The following is an 8534-nucleotide window of genomic DNA, read 5'->3' on the forward strand; positions in this document are numbered from 1 at the left end:
GTTATGTATTCAAATTCAAAGAACTTTATTTGTCTGTAAATCCTGATTCAAAATCCTGAGTCATGAAACATAACACATTTGCAAAAACAAATACATTTATTTAACCACCTCATCTTACTCTGAGGTACTCAACACTACAAGTTTGTTTTTGACAATGAAGAACTCTATTTTGCACTTATCACTGCCCTATTACAAACATCCATAAAACACAAATCAGTGCTAAGACAAACAGATGTCTTTTCATAAAGTTAACACTGGCATACTCATTCAGATGCATTGCCAGGAAACGTCAGGTGCTGGCCAAGCTGTTCAGCTTTGTGTGCTAGTGCTCAGTGCTGCTCCCCTGTGGCAGAAGGGTCTCCCTGTGGGCAGTCAGACAGCAGACTACTCTCTGGGCTTTTGGGATCCACGTCTCCCCAGTAAGGCAATATGAAAGGCAGATGATTGACCCGGCTCTCCAGGTGTCTCCACAGGTGTTGAGCCACAAACTGATTCCCCTTCTCCGAGAGATGCAGGCCATCAGAAAGGTACACCGAGAAGTCCTGCAGAGGTCATTCGTTTAAATTAAGTATGTTGGCCTTAAGGTGTGAGTAACTGAATCTTTGGCTAATATAGTAATACATGGCAGTGGGTAGTTTAGGTTCAAATCAAGTATGTAATAATCCTGTGTATGACATGTTCGTAGGTCTCCACACCAACAATCTTTTCTTTAATGTATTAGGCTATTTCCATTTTTATGATACAGAAACAAAGTCATGTAGTATTGGGAATAGCAATCTACCTACACTTGTCACTCCACTGTAAGCTTTATGTCTGAGGCTAGAGAGATTAAGTTGTCATACTTTCGCCCCTATCAAAGACGAATCAATCAGGCAGGGGTTTAACACACAAGTTTGTGGCTTGTGACTTAGCTCTCGGTCTGAGCTCTCGGTTCTAATTTCTGTTGAAGCACAGATGAAAAGCAGATAGTGCTAAAAGAGATTATAGAGATATCTTCAAAGGCAACGCCTCTGCCACAGTTATTGCAACAAATAACTGAGAAACACTGAATAGATCAATGCTTTCATGCACAGCACATGAGATGTAGGCCTACACATTTCAGAGTTGTGTGTGGTATAGGGTGTTGCGTGCTTAATATTCTCTCTCACCTGGCCATCTTTTTGCATTAGGGTCCAGAGGTCAAGTACCTCAGCTCCACACTGACCAGCGGACTTCACACAAGCCTGTGCATACTGTCCAGCGCCCGCGTTAGTACGATTCAGGGCACAACCTATAGACAGTGAAATGAAATAAGACATGGGATGGAAGGAACAGACTTTAACTAATGAGACATTTCCATGAGGTGGGGAGGACCTTTCAGGACACACTGCTTCTCCCAGTCAGCCTCGTGAAGTGGAGGTGGGGTGATGAAAATGACCTTCTCTTTGGGCACGCCAACAGAGGCCAAATACTGGGCAATCTCCATCAGATTTTCAGAGTATTCCTTTAAGGGGATATGCTGCTGTGGGTTCTTATCTAGTGCGAGCAAAAAATGGACGAATACAAATAACATCTGATATTAGGTAGGCATATGACTGAAATAGATGATTACACGATGTATTTACCACTGTTTAATCGGTCTTGCCTTCTAAAGCGCAGTCATTGGCTCCAAAAAAGACAGTAACAGCGGCGATATGTGACGATATTGCCGAGGTTATGAGGCGTGGAAGGACAATCTTAGCCCATCTAGTGTTGTAACCTGACAAGCCTCTGTTCACCACGTCGCATTTCCTAAAACGAATTACAGTTACCAAAACAAATGTAATGTTGCAAACAAAACAAAACAACATGTTTGTTACAATCCAAAATATAGTCCAGTAGTCCCAGCAACCTCACTTAAGTTTATTAGGCTACATTCACCTGGCAAGTTTATCTGTGATTTCAGCACCCCATCCATTTGTTTGGAATGAAAACTGTAAGAAGGAAAACACTTGTCTCTTCTTAATCCATAATAAACAGATTTATTTAAGGATGTCCAGTGTCTAAGTCACTTACTTGTGTAATAGAGTCTCCAAAAAGAATGACCTGAGGCCAAACTATGTGCTTTATTTTGGACATCATTGCCTACTCTACGGCATGGGTCTACTGTCACACAATCACTTCTATACCATCGAATTTACTGTTGTACGAGAGTAGACCACAATATTGAGTTGTGCCCTCTGTTGGATGGTGGTGGAACTATTGGAGTAGCCTAAAACAATTATTACAGTGTAACAACTGTAACGTCTTCGTGCATGAAACTTTGTGTAACGTGAATTCAACAGTGGCAACATTGTTTTCAGTGGCAACATTGTTTTTTTACGCATCCTGTGGGAGTAATGTTGTTCACCAGTTGATGTTTTATAATACTATTGCTGCCGCATTAAAACACAATTAAGTCTTTATATTACTACCGGAAGATTGTTAGACATTTTGATATTAGTAGGCACTTGCTAAATTAAAAATCCCATAGTTGTTGTTCGATCTTGTGTTTAGATGTGCTTTCCCTTTAAGTTGGGTAGGGTGGAGCTCCAAAGGAAGTGAAGTGTCAACGCGACTTTCGCCAAAACAGAGAGAAGTAAGGACGGCTGCTTTGATGAAATTACACCCCCAGTATAACATTTAAGTGGCACAGATCAAGTTCACAACAGAGGTATGCCCCGCATTATTGTTTATCCGGCTCCACTTGGGTGTTTTTGAAGGAAATGGTGTACATTTGAGTGGACGAAACACGAAATAAGTGGTAGTTGAAATGCGGGATTCGGGTGTGGGTGGGGTGGGGTGGTGTGCTGTAGTGTTTATCCTAGCAACGGGGTTTCCGTTACTTGCACTGGGGAATAATTTACTGGCTCTGGACAATGGTCCTTCATTGAGCTCGAGTTTACAAGTTTACACAACGTGTAAGGCGCGAAGTCTAATTCCTGTGCACGTGTGCGAGACTAGTCCTGCAGGTCTCACAGCAAGTTATACAAAGTTGAAACGTTTTATGTAGAGCAATGTTAGTTCATAGTCCATAGTTCAAAACGTTGCATTATTGAAATGCATAAAGATTGTTTTAATTATTAGAAGGAATGGTTTGTTCATCAGAAGTTTGAGTGAAACTATTTTTACTGCAGAGGTATTGCACCAGTAGAATGCTTCGGATTTGGATAATTGGCTATACGCAACTGATATAGAGGCGTTTTCTGCGCAGTTGACCACATTGTTTGTCCGGTTTCCGTGCATCTTGCACCTGTTTGCATGTTTGCATGCTTATTTTTCCCAGCGTGATGTGTTTGACAAACGCGTGAACATGTGTTTGGGCTGTTGTGTCAGTCGTTAGTGTCTATTGTAAACTGTCTTCTAGACCTTCAGAAGTGACCTACTAGATGGTTGAGCAGCTGGGGTTACTGTCGTCATGGTGAAATGTTTCGAAAGGGCAAAACGCGTCACAGCAGCAGTAGCTCCCAAAGCAGTGAGATCAGTACCAAGAGTAAGGTAAGAAACTCAAACGTCAAACTTGCAACTCCTCCAAAAAGTGACACGCAGGCTAGTCCTCTTCTTACAAAATCTCTTTCACTCTTTTTCTGTGTTTTGCCTCAGTCTGTAGACTCCAGCTTAGGAGGTCTTTCCAGATCTAGCACTGTTGCAAGTCTTGACACAGACTCTACCAAAAGCTCAGGTTTGTTGCAGTTCTGTGATATTGTAGCCTAATGGCCTGACACAATGATGACACATTTGTAGGTGACCATTTGACCCTAATTTTTGCTTCTACACAGCAGGCAACAGTGCCACCGAGACCTGTGCGGAGTTCAGAGTTAAGTATGTGGGAGCGATTGAGAAGCTGCACTTTGACATGAGTAAAACTCTACAGGAACCTCTGGACCTCATCAATTACATTGATGCTGCTCAGGTGAATGGGGAAATTCATTATAAATCAACCAGATTATTGTACTTATTGATGTGATGACAGGACATTTAAGAACAATTTTGCAGCTACCTACCTTTCTGTAAATGTCTCATCATATTACGTGACACATTATAGTGCGGTATATCTCTGTGTCAGTTCATGTCGGTTAAGATTGGACTCTATATGTTAACAGCAAGATGGAAAGCTGCCATTTGTGCCTGGAGGTGAGGAGATGGTCTTAGGTGTGTCCAAGTATGGAGTCAAGGTGGCCTCACTGGATCAGTGTGTGAGTCTCTTTAGCCTTCTCTTACTACATACACACGTCACTTATTCTAGTCTACCCCATAACAGAATGCATCGGCTTGAAGTCATCTTTCTACAAAATCTCTTCTTACAAAATCTCTTTCACTGATGGGGTCAGGTGGGGCTTGAAAATTCCCCACCTCCAAAGTGGGGAATAACAGAAAAAGTTTGAGAACCACTGCTTTACCCCATAACAGAATGCATCGGCCTGAAGTCATCTTCCTAAGAGTTATTCTCTCCTATCAGAATTTCTTCTGCTCACCATTTTCAGATACACACACATGATATTTGCAAATGAGCAATATGCTCCATCACCTGGACTGCGCAGTGCTGAAGCCAGATGGCAATTCACGTCTCCTCTCAGATGGTGCAAAATGTCCCATCATGCTTTCAGTCAGCATACAGGTGGAATTGGGAGATCTTGCATCTCGCAAAGGTAGAAACACATCTGTCTTGGCACAGAATGTTCCATTCTGGCAACTCATCTAAGCGCCACAGACTTCTCCATGGTCACATTTATTGTACAGGCGAGTAAGGTTTAGTGTTAAACCTCTAGGTCAGTACGGTCATTATAGAGTCAATAGAATTCAGATAGTGAAACTGAACATGTCGCAGTGTAGAAGTGATTTCATTGATCGTGTTTTGTCCACCCTCTCTGTAGGACGTGCTGCACCGACACCCACTCTACCTGATAGTGCGGATGCTGTGCTACGATGACGGCCTGGGAGCGGGCAAGAACCTGCTGGCACTGAAGACCACCGATGCCAAGCAGCAGGAGTGCAGCATCTGGGTGTACCAGTGCAGCAGTGCGGTAAGTGGGCACCTAGGCAACAGCGGGCTAGTAGATATTTGACCAGTCAGAGCTGTGTCAGATGGGCAGTTTCCATGACGAAGCCCTGCAGGCAGACCCAGTAGGAAATCGTGTTGTGCAACAATGTTCTGTGAACTTCTTCAAACCTTATAGGGCTCGAAGGAGTCAAATTTTGTTATGGGCCGAAGTAAAGCTGACATTTAACCACATTCATATTTGTAGTTCTAAACTGCAATTTGAATCCGCTATGCTCACTGTTGCCCTAATGCTAATATTCTAACTTAATTTCAAGATCTAAAAGTTTTTTTAGCTGTGTTTGTGTGTGTGTGATAAATCAGAACATGTTAAGCTGCTTTCAAATTCTGCAACGGTATCCCACATTTTTGTAACTCCATCTTTATTCCCCAGGAGCAAGCACAGGCCATTTGCAAGGTGCTGTCTGCATCTTTCGACTGTGTGCTGACCTCCGAGAAGTCCTGAGGCCTGTCCACAGGGATTTGTGCACCATGCACTACCATTGACCCTTGAACTTTGCACCTCTGTGGAAAAAGCCAGCTGGCATGAGTGAGCCCTGGCCCCGAATGTTTACCAAGTTAACAAAGTCCCCCCGTTTCACTTAACCCTGCATGCTGTGACCCAACACTGCCTGACCACCACCAGCAGGTTATATGATTGCAGCGTAACTTAATCTATTTAATGTAAATATGCCTCAAACCTCAAGCGTGCGATTGCTACCTGGGCAGAAAGGGCTATGGCTGTGATGACCGGTGGCAGAATCGCGTGGTACATCGCAAGGTCACTACGACAAAGCGAAGCACAAGGACTCTGTCACCACAGATGCTGTAAATCCATCTCCTCTCCCCCTTCCCTCATCACGGTGGAAAATCACCACCACCACACCCCAGTGTTCGAACCCCAACCTTCCCCAGGTTTGTGATCCAGGTGGGATTGGATCAGTGATACGGTACAATAAAACGAATGGAATTTTAACGGCTCGTCTCAGTAAGTGGGTTTGTTTGATGGCTGTGTCCTCTTGAATCATGGCTCTTGAGCTCCAGTGGTAGTGTATCTCCAGGCTCTTAGCCAGCTGTGAAAGATTGAGGGCTCTCAGTGCTTACAGGTTTATGTTGTAGTGATTTACGACTGACCCAACAGGTTGCAGGGAGCCATTTGTGTAACCTTGATGTCTCAGCATCTACAGCTGTGATGTATATCAATATGGCCAGTATTTCTTGAGATAATCACCACCAGAGGGCGCTAGAGCTTAATTTTCTCAGAACAGAACAACTTTCATTTCCAAGAACCAGTCCCCTTGATACAATTTTTATATACTATTACTTTCCTGTCTATTTTGTAGATACTCATCTGCATCGGGTTCTTACAAAAGATTTGAATATATTGTTCTCATGTGATGGAAAGAAGACAACTTGCACGCCACTTTGTAACTTGGTTTCAGTTCCAGTTTCCCATTTATTTGTACAATATATTAAGAATCGATGCAGTGATCCACACTATATGGAAGTGAATGGTATAATGTAGCTTGTTTGACTTTGTTAAAGTGTACACTGGAGGCCTACACACACACACACAGGATTGCGTGGCATCCTAGTCACCACTCTAGACCTAGAGCCATGACATGTAGTTCTGTTCACATTTAAATATGCACAAAAAGTATACATTTATATTTACAATTCCAGTCCTTTTTTTCCAATGAGATGTGCTGGGGTGTGTCGTCACACCATACATCCACCCCCCTCAGCCACAAATTACAGTTCACTGTAGGTCATAGTCAAAATTCCATCTATGCTACAATGTCAGTTAATTAAACCGTATACATATATATTTTTTATAACACATTCTATAGGAGTTGCTCTGCAACCAAATCAAGTTCTTCATATAAAATGCTCTGTTAACGCTTTTCCATGATGACGAGACGTCTACTCTGGCAGTAGAAGGTGGGTGTGATGATGGCATGAAAGGATAAAAAGTGAACGTGGGGGAGAGATGGGGAAGACAGTGAGGAGAATGTGGAAGACTATACGCTCATTATACGACATGGCAGGAAAGCCTTTTCCTTTGTAGATTACAAATAAAACTCAAAACATGCAGACTGGATGAGAAGGGGTTCGAGGCGCAAGCTGATTCTTCACAGAGGTGCGGTCCAAAAGGAACCCGGGCTGCGTGATGAAGACCTTACGACCACATAGGGTGATGTGACAGAACTCGAAGTGTGACGTTAATAGATAACAGAAATGTGCCATTGCGGGGCTTTCAGACCTTTTTTTTTTATACTGCCAATGCTGCTAAGCATGGAAATGAGGTCTATAAATGGAGAGGAGGAGATTGTAAATAACAACACAACCAGTCCTCCCCTTGTTGCTGTGTGTTAGAGGCAGAGATAAAGCACTTTGTAGCCTGGGTGGTCCAGTTGCACAGTCATGCTCATCGTCAGATGATGGATTCGGGCGCTCCTGGACTATCCATACTGTCCACTGAAGTCATTGGAACCAACCCAATTAGATGGGCTCATTCTGGCCCAATTTTGTCACACACCACACCACCCCCCCCCCCACCCCCCCCCCCTTAAAAAATACATATTTACGATTTACCCCCGCCCCACCCCCTTTAGCTCTCTGCATCGGTCTCTCTCACTGTTGCACAGACACGCGTGCGCGCGCACACAGACAGACAGACACACACACACACACTTGTTTCCACATCTCACTCATGCGCGCACACGCACACGCACACGCACACGCACACGCACACGCACACGCACACGCACACGCACACGCACACGCACACGCACACGCACACGCACACGCACACGCACACGCACACACAGTGCAGCAGCCTATGCCCTCCCAGGTGTGATCAGAGAAGGTCCTATTTATACCCTCCGCCTCACTGAGGGTTGCTTGGAAATGGGGACAGCCGAGCCGAGCCGCGCCCCCTCTGGAGAGGCCTGTTGGCACATCCCTGGGTTAGCACCATATAGGAAACACAACATGACTACTCGCTGCAGAGTCCCACACACCCACCGGCTTCATCAGCAATTCCGTAACATCAGTAATACAAAAAAAAAAAAACATGCCAGATATGGAATGTTAGCAAACAGGTCTACTGTAACATTTCACACAGATATTTATAGAGATATTTAGTAAGAGAGATTTCAACTGATAAAAAATATTTTACAATAGTTTCCACTGTCCACTTTTAGGAAAACTTTCTGTACAAATTCTGATCTGAACACCTCTTCATAATGTTAACATTCTTCCTCTTGTTTCAGTTAGGATAAATAAGTCAAAAGTGCATTTATTGCTAAAGTCACAGACTACAATCTTTTTTTCCTTCTTTTTCCTGTTTTTCACCACAGCTGGAAGAAAAGGAGAAAAACAAGGACCAAAACAATATTTAAAAACATGCTCCCAGGAGTGCTGAGAGCTTGTTGTAGAGATGACTATGACATTGATGATGATGATGATGAAGATGACATTCCCAGTAAGGGAGTGT

At 43.5% G+C, this 8534-nt stretch overlaps 3 protein-coding genes across 4 annotated transcripts in view; 1 reads left to right on the forward strand and 2 right to left on the reverse strand.

Annotated features, from left to right (window-relative positions):
- Position 1: 1 nt before the first annotated feature.
- Positions 2 to 2161, reverse strand: iah1 (isoamyl acetate hydrolyzing esterase 1 (putative)). Its single transcript, XM_076299499.1, has 6 exons — positions 2035 to 2161; positions 1900 to 1952; positions 1625 to 1770; positions 1354 to 1515; positions 1149 to 1270; positions 2 to 542 (listed from the first exon to the last, which is right to left on the reverse strand). The coding sequence occupies exons 1-6, from the start codon at positions 2098 to 2100 to the stop codon at positions 330 to 332; spliced, it is 762 nt and encodes a 253-aa protein (XP_076155614.1). The 5' UTR covers positions 2101 to 2161; the 3' UTR covers positions 2 to 329.
- A 415-nt stretch (positions 2162 to 2576) lies between these two features.
- On the forward strand, positions 2577 to 6011 carry itgb1bp1 (integrin beta 1 binding protein 1). Of its 2 annotated transcripts, none has more exons than XM_076299500.1 (7): positions 2577 to 2671; positions 3365 to 3495; positions 3601 to 3679; positions 3777 to 3910; positions 4101 to 4193; positions 4872 to 5021; positions 5430 to 6011. In XM_076299500.1, the coding sequence occupies exons 2-7, from the start codon at positions 3424 to 3426 to the stop codon at positions 5499 to 5501; spliced, it is 600 nt and encodes a 199-aa protein (XP_076155615.1). In that variant the 5' UTR covers positions 2577 to 2671; positions 3365 to 3423; the 3' UTR covers positions 5502 to 6011. The 2 variants fall into 2 exon arrangements, with proteins under 2 accessions (XP_076155615.1, XP_076155616.1); XM_076299501.1 differs by having other exon boundaries at positions 3780 to 3910.
- Positions 6012 to 7650: 1639 nt separating this feature from the next.
- The window catches only part of asap2a (ArfGAP with SH3 domain, ankyrin repeat and PH domain 2a), a 56380-nt gene continuing 55496 nt past the window's right edge, over positions 7651 to 8534 (reverse strand). Inside the window, exon 28 of the mRNA XM_076299502.1 lies at positions 7651 to 8534. This exon is cut by the window's right edge and continues 257 nt beyond it. The gene's annotated coding sequence lies outside the window, so the exon portion shown is untranslated.

Source organism: Alosa pseudoharengus, unplaced genomic scaffold, assembly GCF_046254945.1.
Source record: "Alosa pseudoharengus isolate Yale_2024_CS ecotype anadromous, Long Island Sound unplaced genomic scaffold, YU_APseudo_1.1 YU_APseudo_1.1_scf_22, whole genome shotgun sequence".
Lineage (NCBI taxonomy): Eukaryota > Metazoa > Chordata > Actinopteri > Clupeiformes > Clupeidae > Alosa > Alosa pseudoharengus.

Excerpts from the sequence above, each read along its gene's own strand:
- iah1 (XM_076299499.1), bottom strand. The coding sequence starts at position 2,100 with ATGATGTCCAAAATAAAGCACATAGTTTGGCCTCAGGTCATTCTTTTT. Across the intron at positions 1,516-1,624 it reads CAATGACTGCGCTTTAGAAG|ATAAGAACCCACAGCAGCAT; the intron begins GCAAGACCGATT and ends TGCTCGCACTAG. Across the intron at positions 1,271-1,353 it reads GAAGCAGTGTGTCCTGAAAG|GTTGTGCCCTGAATCGTACT; the intron begins GTCCTCCCCACC and ends CACTGTCTATAG.
- itgb1bp1 (XM_076299500.1), top strand. The coding sequence starts at position 3,424 with ATGTTTCGAAAGGGCAAAACGCGTCACAGCAGCAGTAGCTCCCAAAGC. Across the intron at positions 3,680-3,776 it reads AGACTCTACCAAAAGCTCAG|CAGGCAACAGTGCCACCGAG; the intron begins GTTTGTTGCAGT and ends GCTTCTACACAG. Across the intron at positions 3,911-4,100 it reads ATTACATTGATGCTGCTCAG|CAAGATGGAAAGCTGCCATT; the intron begins GTGAATGGGGAA and ends ATATGTTAACAG.